General features: G+C 41.9%; 1 protein-coding gene and 1 non-coding gene across 2 annotated transcripts; one reads left to right on the forward strand and one right to left on the reverse strand.

The window, feature by feature from the left end:
• Window positions 1-673: 673 nt before the first annotated feature.
• Window positions 674-19,190, reverse strand: HSH2D (hematopoietic SH2 domain containing). Its single transcript, XM_036735026.1, has 6 exons — window positions 19,102-19,190; window positions 16,504-16,593; window positions 13,504-13,669; window positions 5,280-5,408; window positions 978-1,327; window positions 674-893 (listed from the first exon to the last, which is right to left on the reverse strand). The coding sequence occupies exons 1-6, from the start codon at window positions 19,188-19,190 to the stop codon at window positions 674-676; spliced, it is 1,044 nt and encodes a 347-aa protein (XP_036590921.1).
• Window positions 2,936-3,069, forward strand: LOC118835083. The gene has a single exon (XR_005009434.1). It is a non-coding gene; the product is annotated as a small nucleolar RNA SNORA68 (small nucleolar RNA).
• Window positions 19,191-23,201: the final 4,011 nt, after the last annotated feature.

The raw sequence follows: 23,201 nt of genomic DNA on the forward strand, positions 1-23,201 counted from the left end.
AACAATGTGGTTATCCAGCCTCTATTTGAAGACAGTCACTGATGGGCATGTCCCTACCCACCCAAAGCAGCCTATTGCATGGTTGGATAACTCTAATGTTAGAAGCATCTTCTTTTCCAGGGGTAGAGATGGATACTACCAGGTGAGGGAACCCCTGCTCCTCATACAGGTTTGCACCTTTTCTGCCACTGATGGTTTTAGTGCCTAGAGCATTGAGAGGTTGTGACTTGCCCAGGGTCACACAGCTACGATGTGTCAGATTCTGAACCTGGACTCAGGTCTTTTTTATAAGGAGCCCACATCTGCCTTTCAGTTCCTTTCTCCTATTGGTCAAGGTTCTGCTTTCAGGGCTCAAGCAAAATGATTATTGTCTCTTTGCTATGATGATCTTACAGACATTTGAAGACAGAAATTCGATATCCCTACTACGTCTCTTTTCCAGGCTAAAATTCCTTAGGTCCTTCAACTGATTCTTCTATTGATGGATTTCTGATTTCCTTACCAACTAGTTATTCCCTTCTGGATTCTCTTGAGCTTGTTAATGTCTGTCCTAGAATAGGTGCCCAGAATCGAACACCATGCTCTAGATGTAGGACCTATCTGTTACCATAGACCACATCTAGAGTAAGGAGCAACCACCGTTGTGAGTGACTCTCTGTTTCCTCTAAGGCTCTTAGTATCCTGGGGCAAATGGTGGGGGTTGACAGTACTCTTCAGGGAAAGAGCCCAGCTTATCACCTGCTGGCTTGGGACTGTCTTGCCATGTAGTTCCTGAGATCACCCCCCTTCTATGGCCAGGGAAGATAGCTCCCTTAGAAGTTGAAATGGGGATGGTTGATGTCCCAACCATTTTCCTAGGAGGCAGGCAGAGATCTTGAGTCTTGGGATGAGACGTGCGTTTTGCAAGTAGAGTTCGTTCAAAAGGATCTTTATGGATATTGCTGGGAGGGTTCTGTGCTTCCCTCTCTGGATGACTTTCTTCCACCTGGGTGGCAGATCCATCTCCCACTAGGCCTGGGGCCCCCGTGGCTTGGCTCTCTACATGACTCCCAGGTCCTGCTGAAGAAGGGAAGAAGAGCTTCACATCAGAGAGTTGGCTTTTTATTTGCTCTGTTATCTTCTTCCCAGTCTGAGGTAGATTCTTAAGATTCTTCCAGATTTTTTGTGGGGCATCATTCAGCAAAGCCTTCTCTGACCTCTGGGAATGGCCTGGGGCTGGTGATTGCTCTAAAGGTTTTACCCATGGCTGGGATGAGGAGTTTGGTCTGTCAGATTTGGTCTTTTCTGTCATTCTTTTCCAAGATAGTGGTATGGGTCTTAGGGATACCTGTAAACAGAACTCAATGTGAGTAGCGACATCACTCTGGGCTAGACCTTGGATATATTGGAATATTCCACCCCTCCCTCCCCTTTTAAGCATCCTCCCTTGACACAAGATCTTGGTGTGGCTAAGTATTCTTCATTAGGGTTCCCCACTGAGATGGCCCTTCCTGGACCTTCCCTTAAAAAAAACAAAACAATAACACACAGCTAGGAATCAGGAAACCCAAGCTCTAGACCCAGTTTTCCCCCTAAGTAGCTTTGTGACCTTGGGCAAGTCGTTTTCCCTTTTCTGGGCCCATTTTCTCAACTGTAAAAGGAGGGTCAGACTAAATTTTCTTTAACACCTCTTCAAAGCTCTGATAGTCTATGTTTTAGGTTCTAAGATTCCCTATGACATGCTATGGTCTATGTTCTGAGTTCCTTTCTAGGTCTAAAAATTCTATAGTTCAGTCTGACAAAATATAATAGTTTATTTTTTTTGGAGGCAATCAAAGTTAAGTGACTTGCCCAGGGTCACAGAGCTAGTAGGTGTCTGAGGCTGGATTTGAACTTAGGTCCTCCTGACTCCAAGACCAGCACGCTATCCACTGTGCCACCTAGCTGTCTCTGATATAGTTTAAAGAACTCTAATGGCCAAATAGTACATTTTAATAAGGGCTCCTCAAAGACTTGAAGATCTAAGCCAAAGTAATGAGGTAGCAGGAGGGGCATGAAAAGTGGGAAGTGAGTTTTAATGTGGGCAAGAGTAACAATATAGACTAAGATTCTTACATAGAATGGGCAAAGCAGAGAGGGAACCTGGTCTAAACCAAAAGATTGTGAATGGTCCAGAAAAAATGAACTCAGACTTGTTCCTCAACCCTCCTTCCTCCCCCCCCAACCCCCGCCATCTGCCTTTTACTAGCTACTTGACCTTGGGCAAGTCATTTAGGATGGGTTCTTCACCTGGAAACTATGAAGTTGTTCAAAAATTTTTTTGTTGATAATTATATTTCAATATAATCTATTTCCTGCATTTAAACACATTATTCTGAGAAAGGGTCGATAGGTTTCACTAGATAGCCACGGGGGTCCATGACACAAAAAAGGTCATGAATTCATGATTTACAAACTCCTCAAACTTCAGTTTCCTCATTTGGGAAATGGGAATAAATAAAAACTGTAGCACTCACCTCACAGGCTTGTTGTGAGGCTCTAATGATATATATGTCTGTATCTGTGTCTGTGTCTGTGTCTACATAAGAACAGCTATGTGGTACAGTGTAAAGAATGCTGGGCCTTGAGTCAGAAAGACTTCTTCCTGAGTTAAAATCTGGCCTCAGATACTTACTAGCTGTATGGTCTTTGGCAAGTCACTTAACCCTGTTTGCCTCAGTTTCCTCATCTGTAAAATGAGCTGGAAAAGGAACTGGCAAAACCATTCCAGTACCTTTGCCAAGAAAACCCCTAAATGGGGTCATGAAGAGTTTGAAACAACCGAGCAACAAAATGTCTATATAATGTGAAATCCAAAAACTAACTCCATTTTGTTTGGTCCTTTCCATTTTGTGTTTGTCCTCCATTTTGTTTTGATATAAATCTATGATTATGGGGAATTAAGATGTTGAGACAAATTGCACCCAAATTCCAAAAGACCTTTGTTTCTCCTTAACAATGATCTTATCTTGGACGCAGACAGTAAATGGGCCTTGTCGCCTTTCTGGAGCTGATGAAAGTGCTCCAGAAAGTGAAATGGGTTCTACACTCTCAAGAGACCCTAGCCCTTCTGGGGCTGACCCCAGGATTGACAGGTATAGGTGGCATTCATCCTATTCAGGCTTCTTGGAAATTCAGTTCCCTCATCCATCTCCATGAAGGTAGAACTGGAAAGATCCTTCTCAGAGCCCTGTCAGGAGGGAAATTGAAAACCAGTGTCCTTGTGTAGTTAACAGTCTAGCAAGTGTGGAGTGGGGCAAAAGAAACAAATGCAGACCGAGATATGGGAGCCCGTCACCATGCCCGGGCCCACTCCATCTAGATCATGAAAGTGGAAGAAATTCTTGCCAGCAAGTGCCGCCGGCCCGTAGTCAAGCAGTTTCATGATTCCAAAATCAAGCTCCCTCTGCCCCACAGAGTTCTGCGGTGCCAGCACAAACTACGCTTTACTACCAAGAGGCCCAACACCTTCTTCTAAGTATAGAGACAAAGAGGCACCTGTTTTATTTGCCTCCCATAAGTGTCCTTTCTTCTCTCTGCCCTCTTTCAGTGAAAAGGCCCTTATGAATTGTACCGACAAAACCACCCCACAAAACTCTCCTCCCTCCCCCTTTGAAGACCTGAGCAGGGAGGGAAGGCATGGGCACCTTCACACCTCCCTCCTTTGTGAACAGCCTGCCCCTAAAAAAAAAAAAGGATGTTGAGACAATTCTGACAAATTGAGGTAATGGGTACTAACCACAAAACTATATATCTTGTGGTATATTGTTGTAATAACCACAGTGTGTTCCAGGATATACATGTAATAACCATAGGATTTGTAAAACTTTGGACAATCAGAAGAGAGAATGCCCATGTTACTTAAGATTATGTAAATTAATTGGTTCCTCATTATTGACTATAAGAATGCCAAACGCTATCCTTGTGCCTACTGAGGAGGTCTTGGACCCGATTGATTGGTAGTTGCTAGCCTTACTAATAAATCGATATTTTCAGATTTAATTGACTCAGTCCTTATCAATTTCAATGGTGACAAGAGTGATATATTATAGATATAGATATAGATATAGATATAGGTATATGTGTGTGTACCACTTAAATTGGTGACATCCTAAAACATCATATAAATTATATATGTCAGTTGCTGCTACTTGTTATTACAAATCTAGAGATTAGCACAATGCCTGGTACAGAGTGGGCATTTAATAAATGCTTATGACTTCTTGACTTAATTTCTAAGTCCTGCAATACCAAGAGGTAGTTAAAAGTAATTTTGGACTCCTTGGTGGTGTGACCTTCAGAGTCTGCAGCATGTTATTCTGAAAGTCCTCCATGGTGGGGACTATTGAGCTTTTGAGAATGGATTTAGTTTTTGGAATGAGGCCAAAATCATTGAGAAGTAAGGGGGTCACAAATTAGAGAGATGCTAGCATTTGGGATCAAGTGCAGCAGTTGTGACTGTGAAAGGATGACATGGATTTTTTTCATGTGGCTTGGAAATGGCTCTGAAGGACTTTCTTTGAAATGCTAACTATTGTTATTATTTTTTGGCTTTTGATTCTGTTATCCAATGTGTTAGAGAGCTCTTCCAATTTTATACTTTCCACAAATTGGACTAATATGCCACCTACACCTTCCTCCAGATCATGGATAAGAATGTCCATAGGACCATAGATTTAGAATTGGTGGGAACTTTAGAGGTAATCTATTCCAACACCTATATTTTACAGATGAGAAAACTGAAGAGATTAGCGACTGAACCCCTATCTTCTGCTTCCAGTACTCTTTCCAATGTTACATTGACTGGAACAGGGCTGAAGATAGATGATGTGGGTAGGAACCAAGAACTGTAGGTGGGAATTGCAGAGAGGCAAATTTAGCTTGGATATGAGGAATAGCTTCTTAACAATGAACATTATCCAAAGAGGTAGAATGGGATGCCTCCTGAAGTAGTGGGTCTTTCTTTCCTGGAGGTGTTTGAATAAAGCCTGGATGACTGCTTATTGGAGATATTGTAGGGGAGATTGCTAGTTAGGTCAGACCAGGTAAACTCTGAAGGCCTTTCCAGGTCTGAGAAACTGTGATTTTTCATTCATTAAGGACCTCTCTCCAAGCTGATATTGGTTCACTGCGAGTCTTTCAGCCTAGTTGTTCCTGAACCTTCCTAACTGTCTATCACTTAGATAATATTTTTCCATCTTCTCTATATGGTTATTGAAAAAGCTGATGCTGCAGGATACCCATGGGGAAAGATGTCTTACAGTGAAGGGAGGAGATGAGCAGGGCTTGGGCATGTGGGCAGATGAGCTGTCCTCTGGTCTGGTTTTACCATCCACTACCACATTGGAGTAATGGGAGAGCCCCTCATAGTCTGCATTGTTCTCATTCTCCTAGAAAGAAAAAAAACATAGTGATTCCTATTCATTCATTCAACTTGCCTTTATCAAGTGCCTACTGTGTGAAAGATGTAAGCTCCTTGAAAGTAGGGACAGTTTCATTTTTGTGTTTATCTCACAGCAACTAGCAGAGTGCTTAGCGCATAGTAGGTGCTTAGTAAGGGCTAGTTAATCATTGAATCTTTATTGATGGATTATTATGTACCAGACACTGCATGAGACACTGAGGATAGCAATGCAAAAAAAAATGATATGTTCTTTGCCTGCAAGGCCCATCAGGTGAGTGTATTAACAGGAACCAAATAAATAATGATAAGGGCTGTCATTTATATATAGCACTTTGAGGTTCGTGAAACACTTTATGTAGGTCATCTTATTTGAGACTCGTAACAACCCCAGGAAGAAGATGATATTATTATCTCTATTTGACAGATGAAGAAACTGAGGTCAGGAGAGGGAAAGTGATTTGCTTAGTGATTCACACAGCTAGTACATGTCCACATCAGGATTCAAATTCAGGTCTTCCTGACTCCAAGTCCACAATGAAACTTAGCTGAGAAGGCAGGAACCTGAGACCAGAACTTACCAATGAGACAAATCTAAAGGAGTTTTGTATGTAAGGCAACTAAGACATGAATCATAAAACTCTGGAACATAGAACTGCAGGGTCTTAGTATCCAAAGGCATAGAAACCTTTTTATCAGAGTCTTGAAGTCAAATGAATCCAGTTAATAGGATCTGAGGGTCCTAGTTAGCTCATTAATAAGCATTTATTAAGTTCTTTCTCTATGCCAGGTGCTGTGCTAAGAACCAGGGACACTGAAAAAAGGGCAAAAATATAGCCTCTGCCCTCAATGAGCTCATATCCTAAGGCAGGGTTGTCCAACCTTAGCTTATCTTAGGGCTGCATTAAAATAAAATAATTATTTGAGGGCCACACCCAGAATAAAAAATACAGTACACTAATAGAAAGTGGAGGAACACGGGTCATCAATATGACAGGCGAAGGTGCAAACTATGAAAGCAAACGCAAAACAACAAAGCGACAACACAACAGTATAAAGGTAGGTGCACACTGACTAGTCTGCATGGTACAGATGGAATGCATCCCACAGAAATTGAAAATTCTGTTCTATATGTTCCATCTGTAATACTGTTTAAAAACAGCAAAGAAAATTAACATCAACGAGATTATTTATTAGTGATGGAATTAAAAAATCTAATATGCATTCCACACAAATTATTATTTTATTTTTTCGCTCTTGAAAATTAAAACCCATAGGTGGGCCACATAAAATCGCACTGCGGGCCGCATGCAGCCCGTGGGCCATATTTTGGACAGCCCTGTCCTGAAGGAAGGGACAAACACGAAAGGAACCAGGCACCTACCAGATGGATACAGGGTAGATACGAGGTAGTCTCACAGGGGGAGGATTAGGAGGTGTGGGAGGGAGCTGAGAAAGGCCTTCTGAAGAAGGTGGGATTTGAGCTGAGTCTTGAAGGAAGCCGAGGAACCTAAAAAGCGGAGGGGAGGAGGAAGTACATTCCAAATAAAGGCACTGAGTTGGAGAATAGAAGATTGTGTTTGAGATTCAACAAGAAGGTCAATGTCAATGGAGAATAGAGTGAATGGAGGGGAGTAGAGTATAAGTCTAAGTCTAAGAGTATAAGAGTAGAAGTATAAGAAGAGTATAAGAGGTAGGAAGGGGCCAGGCTATGAGGGATTTAAATGCTATGATATATTATGGAGCAGCTAGATGGTATGGTGGATAGAACGCTGGGCCTGGAGTCAGGAAGACCTGAATTCAAATCTGACCTAAGACATTTATTAACTTTGTGACCCTGGAAAACTCACTTAACCCTATTTCCTTCAGTTTCCTCACCTGTTAAAAAATGAGCTGGAGAAGGAAGTGGCAAACTACTCTGGTATCTTTGCCAAGAAAATGCCAGATGGAGTCATGAAGAGCTGGACGTGACCCAAATAACCCAGTATCACTCCAGTATCTTTGTCCGGAAAACTCTAAATGGGGTAATGACGAGTTAGACGCAACTGAAATGACACAACAACATCTTATATCATATCCTGGAGATAAGAGGCAGTCACCAGAGTTTATTGAGTAGGGGGTGACATGGTCAGTCCCATGCTTTAGGAGAGTCACTTTGGCAGTGAGTGAAGGCTGGATTGGAGCAGGGAGAGACATGGGGCGGGGGAGATCAATTAGAAGGCAAGGTTATGGACTTAAGTACTTCTATGTAAGATATGATTATGATTTTAGCTAAAATAAGGAGAATGGCTTTTAAATCTTTAAAATGTTGATTTGAAGCTTTGGCACTGAATCCTCTTCAGAGGCTTTTCGTATTAGCACGTCTCCTGGAACTGGGGTAAGGACAGTGGGGCTACCATTCCTCAATAGACTTGTGCATGATTCGCCACTACAGGGAAGTAAATGAGTAAGTGAATTGAAAATAAGCGAGTTGAAACAGTGGTACATTCCAACATCCAAGGAGAGAATGCCTGGAAACTGGTTACTAGACTCCCTTCACCCCTCAAGAAAGAAAAGATAGGAAAAGAGCTCAAGACTCTCCTTTGGTGGGAGGGATTTTCTGAAGATGTCATGTGTTATGGGTCTGAGAGGAAGTTGACATCTGGAAACTGAGAGAAGGTTGTATATGAGTTAGTGCAAAGACTTCAGGATAATAAGTTACGATGTTCTTCAGGAGAGCTACCACACTTGTCTGGAGAGAAACTGTTGGAACCCCGAATTGGAGGACATACATTGAAAGTATTAAGGCAGTGGGGGTGACTGATGGAGAGAAACAACAGAGTCCAACGGAAAGACTCAAGTGACCTAAATTTGAGCTCATACATAGTCCAAAATCACAGAACCCTAGTATCACAATTTTGGAGTGTTTGCAAAGACCAGAGAAGTGTTTGACAGGGTAGAGTCCATAGTGATGACACATTCCAGTGTGAAGAAAAGAAACCCTCCCAGTTAGTGCTGTAGGTGGATGGGTTGTTCAGAGATTAGTAGTCAAGGGAACAATGAGGCCAGAAGAGGTCGGTGTTATCAAACTATTCCCAGTAAGCTCTAGGCTGCTCAATGACAGGGAGCCACAAGTATCCCTCATTGGACTTGAGAGAGGGAAACAGCAGATTAGGTATGATAAGCTGGTAGAGATGGTGGAATTATCTAAGGAAAAACTTGATTGCGTTGAGAGAAGACTATAAGAGAGAAAAATAACTTCCAAAACTTCCAAAATTCGATGGGAAGGGATTGGACTCTACAAATTACATGCTAGTAAGCTTGACTTTAAATCTTGGTAAAATTCTAGAATGTTTTTAAAGATGTGGCTAATGAACATCTAAAAAAATAAGGCAGTTATCTTAAAAAAAATATGGTTTCATCAAGAGGAGATGTCCGTCAATTGAGGAATGGCTAAACAAATTTCTGCTATATGAATGTAATGGAAAATTATTGGGCCATTAAAAATGGCGGAAAGGTACAATCGCAGAGAAATGTGTGAATTCTAATATGAATTGATGCAGTGAGAAGTGAGCAGAAGCAGAAGAACAATTTATACAATAACGACGATATTGTAAAGACAAACAACTTTAAATGACTTAAGAACTCTAATCAACTCAGTGACTAACCGTGCATGCTATCTACATCTTGACGGAGATGATGGATTCAGGGTGCAGAATTAGTCTTTTTTCCCCCACACAACCAATGCAGGAATCTATTTTTCTCAACTGTGCATATTTGTTACAAGGTTGTTTGTTTGTTTTTCTCTCAATGAGTGGGAGAGGAGGGAGAGAATGTTTGTTCAGTCATTTTCAGTTGTGCCTGACTCTTCATGACCCCATTTGGACCCATTTGGACCCATTTGGAGTGATTTACCATTTCCTTCTCCAGTTCATTTTACAGATGAGGAACCTGAGGCAAACAGGGTTAAGTGACTTGCCCAAGGTCACACAGCAAATAAGTATCTGAGGCCATATTTGAACTTGGGAGGATGAGTCTTCCTGACTCTAGGTCCAGCACTCTATCCACTGTGGCACCTAGCTGCCCCAGGAAGAAAAATAGACTTTTGTTAATTGAAGAAAATTAAACTAAAAGGCATCTTAAAAAACAAACACATAGGTCAATGCTACCTAACCTTATGTCCTTCTTGGATAGGGCCACTAAATTGATCCATCAACAGAATGCTATAGAAAGCTTTTGGTCTAGATGTAGGTTTTACCTGTATTTTATCAAAGTGTTTGATGAAGTATCTCCATTTATTTTTTTTTGGAGGGGAGAAGGCAGGGCAATTGGGGTTCAGTGACTTGCCCAAGGTCACACAGCTAGTAAGTATGTCAAGTGTCTGAGGCTGGATTTGAACTCAGGTCTTCCTAACTCCAGGGCCCGTGCTCTACTCACTGCACCACCTAGCTGCCCCATGAGCCATCTAGCTGCCCCAATGAAGTATCTCATGTTATCCTTGGAAGCAAGATGGAGAGAAGGGGGCTAGACTATAATAACATTATATGGCTTCAGAGCCAGTTGAAGGAGTGGGGAACCTGAAGCTTTGAGGCCACATGTGGTCCTCTAGGTCCTCAAGTACAGCCCTTTGAATCCAAATTCAATAAAAGGATTTGTTCCGTAAAACTTGGACTAATTCATAAGGCTGCTCCTAAGGACCTAGAAGGCCACATGTGGCCTCGAGGCCACAGGTTCCCCACCCCTGGGCTAGACTCAAAGAGACTAATCAAAGAAATTAATGATTCCATACCAACTTGGAGGGACTCCAATTAAGTGGCTCAGGGATCTGCACTTGGCCCTTTGTTTTTGAACAGTTTAGAAGAAATAAAAAAATTATCAAATTTGAAGCTGACCCAAAGCTGGGAAGGAGAGCTATGGCATTGTATGGTAGAATCAGCATTTAAAGGGCTCTTGGCAGTCTACAACATTAGGCTGAATCTCATTGAGGTGTAATTTAATAAGGATAAATATAAAAGTCTTATACTTGGGTTCAAGTAATAAACTTCACAGTCAGTCAGTCAATAATCATTTCCTGAGAACTTCCTATGTGCCAGGAAATGTGCTAAGGTAGAAGACAGTCCCTGACCTCAAGGAGCTCACATTCTAATAGAGGAGGGAAATATGTAAATAAGTAGGCACATACAAGTTGTACGGTATAGATGGAGAGTAATCTCAGAAGGGAAGGGATGGGCAGCTTAGGGAATAAGGAAAGGTCTGCTGCAGATGGTGGGCTTTACGCTGAGTCTTGAAGAAAGTCAGGGAATCCAGGAGGTAGAGGTGAGGAGAGAGGGCATTTCAGGCACAGAGATAGCATGCCTTTATGTAAAAGTATAGAAATAGGGGATGCAGTATTGAGTTCAAGGAAGAGCAAGAAGGCTGGTGCGGCTAAACTGTGGAATATGTAGAAGGCAGAAGAGTGTAAGAAGACTGGAAAGGTAGGAAGGGCCAGATTATGAAGGACCTGGAAGGCCAAATCGAGGACTTTATACTTGATTCTGAAGGTAATAGGGAGCCACTGGTATTCACTGACCAGGGGGTAACATATGGTCAGACCTACACTTTGGGAAAATCATTTTGATACCTGAGGGGAGAATGGATTGGAGTGGGGAAAGACTTGAGGCAGAGAGACCAACCACAAGGCTAGCAGTAGTCCAGGGGTGAGATGAAGAGGGGATGAACCAGAGTGAGTATAAAGAGACATGTACAAGAGATGTGGTGAAGGTAGAAGTAATATAAGTAATAAGAAGTAATAAGTAATAAGAAGTAATAAGATTTGGCAATAGATTGGAAGAATGGGGCGATGTAATGGCAAGCAAAGTGGAACTTTTTGCTGTTTTTTCTTTTGGAATGCTTCTAAGCACTAGGGCAATCAAGTGCCTTTGATTGAGTCTTACCTTTGTTTCAATCAAGAGAATCAAGATTCAATCAATATTTTTTTTCAATCAATTTGTTTCAATCAAGAGAATCAAGATTCAATCAATATTTGATTGAATCAAGAGTCTTTGATGACCTGCTTAGGTCATAAGAAAGCCTAAGTCACATGAGTTTGAATCACATCGTTGTGATACCCTCTGACCCTGAAGAAGTGTATATATACTTTGAGGTTAGCATTTTGCTTTGGGGCTCACTCATTGGAAGAGTGTTCTTGTAATTTGGCCAGATGAGACTGGGTAGCTGTTAAGAAGCCTTCTCCTCCCCGCTGAAAACCCAGATGCTGGTGTTTCTCCCTCTGGTAACTATGTATGTATTGCTATGGACAGACAGAAGTCCTGTCTGCTGATTTGTGTTATTTGCTCTGTTTATATAATTTCTGCTTGTAATTTCTGTTTATGTTTTCTCTGAAGTTCAGTGGCTTTTTCCCCTGAACTAAGTGAATGATATGTATATGTTTAATTAAAGTGAGATTGTAAACCCCTTAAAGTTGCTTTCCTTAGAAAAGCAGATCAAAGAATCTGTGCTAGCAGTCCTCCTGTGTGCTGGTGTTATTGGCCTTACGCCTCCATAGTAGCTGTGCAGCAGCATTGTTTTTACAGGTGAGTAAAGTGAGGAATTGAGGATGGCAATGAGATTATGACCCTCGGTGATTGAAAGGAAGGTGGTACCCTCAACAGTAATAGAAAAATTCAGAAGAATGGAGGATTTGGAAAGAAAGTGATGAGTTCTGTTTTGACCATACTAAGTTTGAGATTCTTACAAGATATCCAATTGGAGATGCCCAAGTGGACACAGCAATGGGCTAGGAATCAGAAAGACTCATCTTCATGAGTTCAAATCTGGCCTCAGACACTCACTTAACCATTTGCCTCAGTTCCCTCATCTGTAAAATGAGCACAAGAAGGAAATGGCAAGCCATTTTAATAACTTTGCCAAGAAAACTCCAAATGGGGTCATGAAGAGTCAGATATGACTGAAATGACCTAATAACAATGAGAGAAATGATTATTTACTAACCAACGGTTTGGGGAAGTCCGGAGTTTCCCCTTTTTTTCTAAAGTCCTGATGTTAAAAGTTCAGTCTCTCGAAGGATGTTGCTGATCATGAGATTGGACTCTCTTTTTCAGACCCCACCCAGGTGGGCAGCCATTATGTTCTGCTCAGGCCTGGGTGGGTATAAATTCTTTGAATATATTGCCCAAGGGGCAATTTAGGAGTAGATGACACAATCGAAGTTTGGGTCCAGTCCCTCATTGTAATATTCATTCTCTAATTATTTGTTAACTAATCAGAGTTGATTGCTATCCTTTTGAACACTCCTCTTCCAAAAGGACATGTAAGCCATCAACTTGCCACCATGATGGTCTTTGGTCTAAGAGAGAGATGGCCCAATGATCATCCTTTTATTAAAATGCTCACATTATTAATAAAATGATTTAATTACCCAGAAATTATGTCTCTAAAACCTTTTTAATTGCCACAATAACAAGAATCATTCCACCCTAGGATCATAGAACCCTAGAATTACTGAACTCTAGAACTATAGAGGTCATTAAGTGGAGCAGAGGATGGTGTACTGTACTTGGAGTCAGGAAGGTCTGAGTTTAAGTCCTACCATCTCTTCAGTCGCCCAAGCTCGCAGCCATTTACTTGCTGTGTGACTCTGGACAAGTCATTTAACCTCTCTCAGCCTTATTTTTCTCATCTGTAAAATAGGAACAGCACTAGCACCTACCTCCCAGGATTGTTGTGGGGATGAAATGACATACCATGTGTTGAATGCTTTGCAAATGTTAAAATGTTATATAAATGTTAGCTATTATTATTATAGAACCTTACATTGGTCAGTCAGATTAATCCCTGTGTATGGTTGCTTCTCCTACATATGTTTGGAGGTGGCCAGCAGAATTGGAAAACATGGCCAGATCTGTAAGGAGTCCTTCCTGATGGTATCTTCAGATATTTTGCCAGGAAATGGAGTAATTCTACCATCAGTCTCATTCTACTTGCAGGCTATTGCTCATGCTTCTTTCTTCTGGGAAGGAAGAGCTCTGGCCAGTTCCATTTATCTGCCAGTCAGGTGGCAGAGGCTCCCTGCAAAGACCCTCCATCCAGAGCCCTCCCCTCCTCACCTGGTTGCATGGCTGAGTCAGCACTTCCTCATAGGGCTGGAGGGGATGTTTCTGATAGAAGTTCACCAGTTCCACTAATGTTGGGTGGACGCCCTTTTCTCCAGGGATTGCCAAGGAGCCATTAGCCAAAAGCTTGATTATGAAGTGGCGGCAGCAGTCCCTGGCTCTGAGAGGGAAGCAACCATGAGTTAGGTAAAGTTTCTATGTGTAGAGGGTAATTGGGAGCTATCTCAGAGCTCAGGGTTGGGGATAGGAATGGAGACTAGACTCTCCTAAATCCAAATCTGAGAGAGGAGAGAGGATGGGTCCTCTTTCCCCAAGAGAATGTGTCAAAGTTATCATGCCTCAGTTCTTGACCACAAGCCAGGCATCACTCTATGTGGGGGAAGGGGGAAAAGATAAAGTCAGGAAGGAGAGGGTCAAGGGAAAAGTGGGGAAAGAAGGAGAAAGGTTTGGGAAGGCAAATTTCCTAATGTTTTATTGTTTTAATTTATTAATGTTTAATTAATGTTTTCCTGTTTTATTAATTAATCAAAATCAGTAACAGCTCTTTGAATCAGAACCCAGCTCTTTATTTTTTTAATAATTCCTACAGCTGGGCCTGGGCATCATTCCCATGGAGAAGGGCTTTTTCTGAAACAATTATCAGCATAAACCCCAGGGAAAAAAAAGACTGTCAAGTACTTGCATATAAATAATTAAGGTTTAAAATATGTGTTCTTACTATTCACTAAAGCACATCCCTGGAGAAGGAAATGGCAAACCACTCCAGTATCTCTGCCAAGAAAACCCCAGATGGGATCACGGAGAATTGGGCACAACAGAAATGATGGAACAGAAAATGTAACTCCCTGTAACTTTATAAACCAAAATATCCCTCCCTCACTACCGATCTCCTACAGATGTTGTCATTCTATTGTTAGACTGGAAGCTTACCTACCTCCTGACAGAGAGGTGATAGCATGGGGAGTGCAGAATGGGGGTACAGAATAGGGAGTGCAGAATGGGGATGCAGAATGGGGAGTGAAGAATAGGGAGTGCAGAATGGGAGTGCAGAATGGGGAGGGCAAAATAGGGGTGCAGAATGGGGATGGCAAAATAGGGGTGCAGAATAGGGAGTGCAGAATGGGGAGTGCAGAATGGGGAGTACAGAATGGGGAGTGCAGAATGGGGGTGAAGAATGGGGAGTGCAGAATGGGGGTGGAGAATAGTGAGTGCAGAATGGGGAGTACAGAATGGGGAGTGCAGAATGGGGGTGCAGAATGGGGGTGGAGAATAGTGAGTGCAGAATGGGGAGTACAGAATGGGGAGTGCAGAATGGGGGTGCAGAATGGGGGTGGAGAATAGTGAGTGCAGAATGGGGAGTACAGAATGGGGAGTGCAGAATGGGGGTGCAGAATGGGGGGAATATTTTTTGGACATGGACAATGCAGCAATTCGTTTTACTTGACTTTGTATTATTTATTACAAGGGCTTTGTTTTTGTTTTTAAATGGGAGGGAGAGAGAAAATAGTTGAAAAGAATGAAATGAACTTAAAAAGCCCCCACAAAAAAACCTAAACCAAAATAAACAAAGCATGTAAGTTCCTGGAGGGCAGAGACTGTTTTGGCATTTGTATTTGTATTTCTGGCACTTAGCATAGAGGTTGGCATGCAGTAAATGTTTAAATCCCCATTCATTCATTGAAAATTTTGTCCAGATCTTTAGTTGGGATTCCTTGTGTGTTACAGAAGTCCCTGGAGAAATTTCCCATGCCCTTCATGTGGCAGGGACTCAGAAGAATTTTCATTCAGGACAGTTTGGTTTCTCACTTGAAGAGAAGAGAACATGCATTTATTAAATGCCTATTATGTGCCAGGCACCATGCTAAGCACTTTAGTAATATGATCTCATTTGATCCTAAAGGTAAGAGGGTGACCTCCAGTCAACTTCGAATCCTCTATTGCTGTTTGAGATCCTATTGGGAATAGACTTTCCTTCTGAGAGAGAAAGCTTGATTTTTCTTTCTTGTTTTCTTTGTTTTATTGTCTTTGTATTTAAGACCTTTGCAAGCAGATAGGCAGAAACCCATGAGAGAGAGATTATGTCTGTTAAATTGTGGAACCATGTATTTGGAGGTTGAGTATAATCTCTATAGGCATGGACACTCAGGGAAGAATGTTAATTTCAATTAATCAATTAATAAGCATTTATTAAGCACCCACTATGTGCTAGACACTGTGATAAGAGCTAGGAATACAAAAAGAGGCATAATTTCTGCATTGTTTAAAAAATGGGCTACATGAACTTTGATGTAACTTTCTTCACTTAAACACGCCCAGAAGTTTACACTACTTATTTAAAGTTTTAACTTCATAACTAATTCAGACTTGGCTCTCTTATATTAAAATATGAGAAATTAGAAGGGATTTGTTCCTGCCCCTCCTCTCCCCCTGCTCCTTCATTGGGAGAATATGTCAAACTCAGGCTTTCTTATATTATGAATTAGCAAGGACACCTAGGTGGTGCACTAGATATAGCATCTGGCCTGGAGTCAGGAAGACTCCATCTTCATGAGCTCAAATCTGGCCTCAGACACTTGCTAGTTGTGTGACCTTGAGCAAGTCACTTAATCCTGTTTGCCTCAGTTCCTCATCTGTAAAATAAGCTGGAGAGAAAAATGGCAGACCATTCCATTATCTTGTCCAAGAAAACCTAACTGGGGTCATGAAGAGTGGTATACAACTGAAAAAGACTGAAAATATTGCAGGATCAGGGATAATAAATTTAAAGCCGGAAAAGGTCTTAGAAGTCACTTAGTCCAACATCCTCATTTTACAAACAGGGAAAGTGAGGCCCATTAGGGATTAAATGCCTTTATCACCATCACATAGATTAAAAATGAAAAAAGTGGAATTTGAATTCAGATCTTCAGATTCCAGGTAGATATTGTCAGCTTGTTATATACCACACTGGGTCTGGAAGGGACAGATCTGCTCCTTCCTGTTCTGTCTACTTACCTGTATGACAGTGTGTAGCCCGCATGGCTCTGGCTTGCACGGACTAGGAAACAGCCCAGAGGTTTCTTCTGGAGCAAACTTTCAGCGGCTCTAGAACAATATATACAAGCCTAAAATGATGCCAGGACTCAATCAACCTTTGTCTACTTATTTAAAGAGACCACCTCCCACCCCCCAACCCTGGGAAAGTTTCCAAACAATTCTCTACCAAGGACAGCAACCCTCCTTCTTCCCCTCCCCATTAAAAAAATCTTGTAAACTTTGATTTCCTCCAAACCCCTCTTCCTGCCACCACTCCAAGGCTCTCTAATCTCTAAATTATAGAGGTGAAGGGTCTTCAGAGGTTGTCTAGTCCAACCCCTGTCAATGCTGAAATCTATTTATCAGGCAAAAAAACTGCTCAAGTGGCCTCTGTTGGAAGAACTCTGATAACAGAGAACTCACTACCTCATTGAATTTCTGGGAAGTTTTAATTGTTAGGAAGTTCTTCGATCAGACGTCTGTCAGTCTTCGACCTCCCTTATGTGTACGCTCACAGAAACAGCCTAATTTGGAGGCAGTTGATTAGTTTGTTTCCTTTTCTTTAGGCTAAGCATGCCCCCACTTCCTTAGGCTGGGTAAAGACCTGACCAGGATCCTGGAGCTGGTATTTCTGCTCAGGCCCAGCTTAGATCAGTTGCTTCTAGCTTTGAGGCTCTATGTATATAATGTTCTATAGCTGCTGCTGGTTCGATGGTCCTAAGACTCAGCAGGCATCTCTTTTGATCATACAACTTTTCAGTATACACTTTGGAATATGACAGGACAGAGTTGGACCACTCTTGGTACATGTAGACATGCAGGAGGGTGCCTAAGTGATGTAAAGGGGAGGCATTTTGAAAGGTCTGCTGTTCAAAAGTATCTCTTATCATTGGGCTATCACGGTATCTGGAATTCTGTTATTAGTGCTTCTGGTTATGGCATTTCTTGCCATTGTTAAAATGTATGCCCATGGCCTCTGAGAGTGGGACACTTAGCACGGTGTTAATTTATTAGGTTAGATTTAGCAGACAACAGGGTTCTAAGGTCCTAAGTATTGATGGGAGTGACAGGGAAGGTCCAGTGTGTGGAATTTTGCTCAGGAAAGTGTATTTTTGTAGAGATGACAAGAGAGAAATGATGCTGAAGGAGGTTTACAGAGCACCATGTGGTGACATAATGCCTACTTCAGCTAACCCTAGAGGATTTATTGTTTGTCCTTCTTTTCAAAGAGGACCAATGACATCAAGGGTGATGTCTTGACTTTTGAGTGAATTAGATTTAAGTGAGGCAGAACTGCACAAAGTCATCAGACTCACTCTTTCTTCCAGAGGCATCAAAGTCCAGTGGCAAGACAAAAGTCAGGACAGCTGGCAATGGCTTGGATGTAGTGGATGACCTTGGCGTCTTTGATGCCTTACCAAACTCTAAGTGCTCCAATAGCACCTGCTTCAGTGGACTTCATAGCCATGGGAACAAATTGTTCTCATCTGCCCATTCCCCCAGGGGAAGTCTTCATGTGTCTGGGGTAGACATCCCTTATCTCACCAGGATTTGAGACCCCTCGGTCATCCTCAACCTGGTTTAGCTGGTCTGTTGACACAGTTTACCAGGGTGTGGCCACTGCACATGCCACAGCTTCTTGGAGCCACAGGTGAGAGCTGGGTGGCAGGTGGAGAGCAAAGGTGGATGAAAAGGACTCGGCAGATCCTCACACCGGAGGTACCCTGAACACCCCATGTATTCCCCTAGAGGATTTAACTCCTAAGTAGTTCCCACTGGCTTAAAGTTCAGTGATTCAATTTATGGAGATTTAAACAGCTAAGTTTCACAATGGAGAGAGCATTAGGCTTGGAATCGAAGAGACCTGAGTTCAAATCCTGCTTCAGTTACTTACTAGGCCAGTGAACCTTTGGTAAGTCAGTTGGCTTCTCTGTGTCTCGGTTTCCTCGTCTGCAAAATGGGGATAATAGCACTTACCTCACAGGGTTATTGTGAGGCTCAAATAATAATAATGATAACAGTAACAATAATACTTGATCGCTTAGAAGGCATATGTTAACTCATTGGAATCTCCCCAAAGCCTTGTAAGTGCTATTATTATCCCCATTTTATAGATGGGGAAACTGAGACACAGAGAGGTTAAGTGACTTTCCTCAAGCCACTCAATTAGTAAGTATCTGAGGCAGGATTTGAACTCAGGGCTTCCTGACTCCAAGTCCTGTGTTCATTTATATATGTGAGCTATCATCATTATTAATAATAATAATTCTTCCTGGGGCTCCGTTCTATGCATGGAAAGGGAGAAGTCCAAGCTAGCAGAGACCTGGAGCTGGGAGTAACATAGCCAACAGGTGGCCACCCGTTTCTCCTGCCTTCCTCCATGTATGTTGGTATCATCCATTGCTGGACCTGAGAGATGTATTGCTTTGTCACTGCACAGACGTCATGAGGTCTTCTCTCTAACATCTCGGTTATGGCTACCCACAATTCCCAACTGCCTGCTTCTCTGACTCTGGGCAAGATGGAGAGGATCCTTTGCTTGCCCCACTCTGCTGACACAAGGGGAGGTAAACTCACTCTCTGGAAATGGCTCCGTGGTACCATATGGGGATGGCCTCAGGCTCTCTAAGGCAGTCCAACTGAGAGGAAAGTGATGGCTTCTGCATTTTGTCTTCTGTGTTCTCTCTCTAAAGGCCACCTATTACAAGGGGAGTGAAAGTTAAAGAATGATCAGCTCAGCTCCAGGCTCCTTTCCTGCCTCCTCCCTTCTGGGCATGAGTCTTTTGGAGCCACTAGCAAATATACAAATACTGACTTCAGGCATCTGGGAATATAAAATTACAAACTGGTTTTTGTTCATGTATTCAATCAACAGACATTTTATGAAGGGCCCAGCATATTCATGATTCTGTGGGAGAAACAAAGCTAAATGAACCATGATCTCTGTAGTCATGGAGCTCATGTTTTGTTAAGGAATACAGTGTTAAGGCATGTTAAGGGGTTTACCTGTTTGGCAAAGAAGAAGAAACAAGCAAATACTGAAGAGCCAGGCCTTTGGCCCAGAACCAAAGGCACTGGGATCTACAGATCAGCTTCTAACAAAATATTCTTTGGCTTGGGCTCTCAATGAGTACAGTACCTGGTACAAGGTGAGAGCTTAGTAAATGCTTATTGATAGACTGACTTTGGGGACATCAGAAGTTAGCTTGTGTCAATAAAAAAATAAAAGGGTCTTCAACTCCCATGAAAGCACTCAGGTTAACAAAACATTGAATAGAGGATGGACTTGATTTAATTCAACAGAAACACGAAATAGAAAGGACTTGTGCCCTGAGTCCAAAAACCATCAAAACAACCTCTTTTCTTCTGTAGCAGGCCTTACCTTTCCCCAGGGAAGTATATAGTTCTCCAGACTTATAGTACTGTCAATTTCTGTTTTACCCTCTGGTTCTAGAATATCAGGGCAGTTTTCCTTGATAATTTCTTGAAAGATGATATCTAGGCTCTTTTTTTGATCATGGATTTCAGGTAGTCCAATAATCTTTAAATTATTTCTCCTAGATCTATTCTCCAGGTCAATGGTTTTTCCAATGAGACATTTCACATTGTCTTCCATTTTTTCATTCTTTTGGTTTTGTTTTATAATTACTTGATTTCTCATAAAGTCACTAGCTTCTACTTGCTCCAATCTAATTTTTAAGGTAGTATTTTCTTCAGTGATCTTTTGGACCTCCTTTTCCATTTGGCTAATTCTGCCTTTCAAGGCATTCTTCTCCTCATTGGCTTTTTGGAGCTCTTTTGACATTTGGGTTAGTCTATTCTTTTTTGTTTTAATTTAATTTATTTAATATATTTAGTTTTCAGCATTGATTCTCACAAGAGTTTGAATTTTGAATTTTCTCCCCATTTCTACCCTCCTGTCCACTCCCAGATGGCATATATTCTGGCTGCCCTGTTCCTCAGTCAACCCTCCCTTCTGTCACCCCACTCCCCTCCCACCCCTCTTTCCATTCTTCTCTTGTAGGGCAAGATAAATTTCTATGCCCCATTGCCTGTATATCTTATTTCCTAGTTACATGCAAAAACTTTTTTTTTGTTTTTGAACATCTGTTTTTAAAACTTTGAGTTCCAAATTCTCTCCCCTCTTCCTTCCCCACCCACCCTCCCTAAGAAGGCAAGCAATTCAACATAGGCCACATGCGTATCATTATGTAAAACCCTTCCACAATACTCATGTTGCGAAAGACTAACTATATTTTGCTCCTTCCTAACCTATCCTCCTTTATTGAATTTTCTCCCTTGACCCTGATCCTTTTCGAAAGTCTTTGTGTTTGATTATCTCCTCCCCCTATCTGTCCTCCCTTCTATCATCCCCCCTTTTTTATCTTCTTCCTGTAAGATACCTAATTGAGTGTGTATGGTATTCCCTCCTCAGGTCAAATCCGATGAGAGCAAGATTCACTCATTCCCCCTCACTTGCCCCCTCTTCCCTTCCTACAGAACTGCTTTCTCTTGCCACTTTTATGCAAGATAATTTACCCCATTCTATCTCTTCCTTTCTCCCTCTCTCAATATATTCCTCTCTCATCCCTTAATTTGATTTTTTTTTAGATATCATCCCTTCATATTCAACTCATCTTGTGCCCTCTGTCTATATATATATGTACATATACACACACACATACATATATACATACCTACACACACACACACACACACACACACACAAATATTCCTTTCAAATTCCCTTCAGCTACCCTAATACTGAGGTCTCATGAATCGTACTCATCAACTTTACAAGTAGGAATGTAAAGAAAACAGTTCAACTTTAGTTAGTTCCTTGTGATTTCTCTTTCTTGTTTACCTTTTCATCCTTCTCTTGATTCTTGTGTTTGAAAGTCAAATTTTCTATTCAGCTCTGGTCTTTTCACTGAGAAAGCTTGAAAGTCCTCTATTTTATTGAAAAGCCATATTTTCCCTTGGAGCATGATACTCAGTTTTGCTGGGTAGGTGATTCTTGGTTTTAATCCTAGCTCCATTGACCTCCAGAATATTGTATTCCAAGCCCTTTGATCCCTTAATGTAGAAGCTGCTAGATCTTGGGTTATTCTGAGTATGTTTCCACAATACTCAAATTGTTTCTTTCTGGCTGCTTGCAGTATTTTCTCCTTGATCTGGGAGCTCTGGAATTTGGCAACAATATTCCCAGGAGTTTTCTTTTTGGGATCTTTTTCAAGGGGTGATTGGTGGATTCTTTCAATTTCTATTTTACCCTCTGACTCTAGAATATCAGAGCAGTTCTCCTTGCTAATTTCTTGAAAGATGATATCTAGGCTCTTTTTTTGATCATGGCTTTCAGGTAGTCCAATAATTTTTAAATGATCTCTCCTGGATCTATTTTCCAGGTCAGTGGTTTTTCCAATGAGGTATTTCACATTGTCTTCCACTTTTTCATTCCTTTGGTTCTGTTTTATAATTACTTGATTTCTCATAAAGTCACTAGCTTCCACTTGCTCCAATCTAATTTTTAAGGTAGTATTTTCTTCAGTGGTCTTTTGGACCTCCTTTTCCATTTGGGTAATTCTGCCTTTCAAGGCATTCTTCTCCTCATTGGCTTTTTGGAGCTCTTTTGCCATTTGAGTTAGTCTATTTTTTAAGGTGTTGTTTTCTTCAGTATTTTTTTCTGTATTTTTTTGGGTCTCCTTTAGCAAGTCATTGACTTGTTTTTCATGGTTTTCTTGCATTCTTCTCATTTCTCTTCCCAATTTTTCCTCTACTTCTCTAACTTGCTTTTCCAAATCCTTTTTGAGCTCTTCCATGGTCTGAGACCAGTACATGTTTTTCTTGGAGGCTTTTGATGTAGGCTCTTTGACTTTGTTGACTTCTTCTGGCTGTATATTTTGGTCTTCTTTGTCACCAAAGAAAGATTCTGAAGTCTGAGACTGAATCTGAGTTCGTTTTTGCTGCCTGGCCATGTTCCCAGCCAACTTACTTGACCCTTGAGTTTTTTGTCAGGGTATTACTGCTTGTAGAGTAAAGAGTACTTTGCTCCAAGCTTGGGGGGATGCCCCGTTGATTTCAGAGCTATTTCTATACAGCCAGCTCTGCCACACCAGCACTCCTCCTTCCCCAAGAACTGCCAGCCAGGACCTGACTGGGATCTTAAGCAGGCTCTGCACTCCTGCTCTGATCCGCCACTTAATTCCTCCCACCAGGTGGACCTGGGGCTGGAAGCAACTGCAGCTGCACCTCCCCCACTGCCCCTGGGGCGGTGGCTGAACTGCAAACTCCTTCCACTCTGTCCCCTGCAGCTTTTCCCATTGACCTTCTCTGTTGTCTTTGGTGTTTGTGGGTTAAGAAGTCTGGTAACTGCAACAGCTCACTGATTCAGGGCACTAGGGCCCTATCCGCCTAGCTCCTGGTCTGGTTGGTCCTGCTGCCACCCATGCTGGGCTCTGCTCCACTCCGCTCCCAGCTCTTTGCCAAACAGGTAAACAGGTAGACCTCACCCAGCGACCTTCCAGGCTGTCCTGGGCTGGATCCCTGCTTCCTTCTGCTACTTTGTGGGTTCTGCAGTTCTAGAATTTGTTCAGAGCCATTTTTTATAGGTTTTTGGAGGGACCTGGCGGGGAGCTCACGCAAGTCCCTGCTTTCAAGTGGCCATCTTGGCTCCGCCT

The sequence above is a fragment of the Trichosurus vulpecula genome, chromosome 1 (assembly GCF_011100635.1).
Source record: "Trichosurus vulpecula isolate mTriVul1 chromosome 1, mTriVul1.pri, whole genome shotgun sequence".
NCBI lineage: Eukaryota > Metazoa > Chordata > Mammalia > Diprotodontia > Phalangeridae > Trichosurus > Trichosurus vulpecula.

What these genes read in the sequence shown, in the direction of transcription:
- HSH2D (XM_036735026.1), bottom strand. Translation starts at nt 19,190, where the DNA reads ATGCAGAAGCCATCACTTTCCTCTCAGTTGGACTGCCTTAGAGAGCCT. An exon ending in CACGGAGCCATTTCCAGAGA is followed by an intron (nt 16,594 to 19,101) that starts GTGAGTTTACCT and finishes ATATTGTTCTAG; the next exon opens with AGCCGCTGAAAGTTTGCTCC. An exon ending in GGCTACACACTGTCATACAG is followed by an intron (nt 13,670 to 16,503) that starts GTAAGTAGACAG and finishes CTTCCCTCTCAG; the next exon opens with AGCCAGGGACTGCTGCCGCC.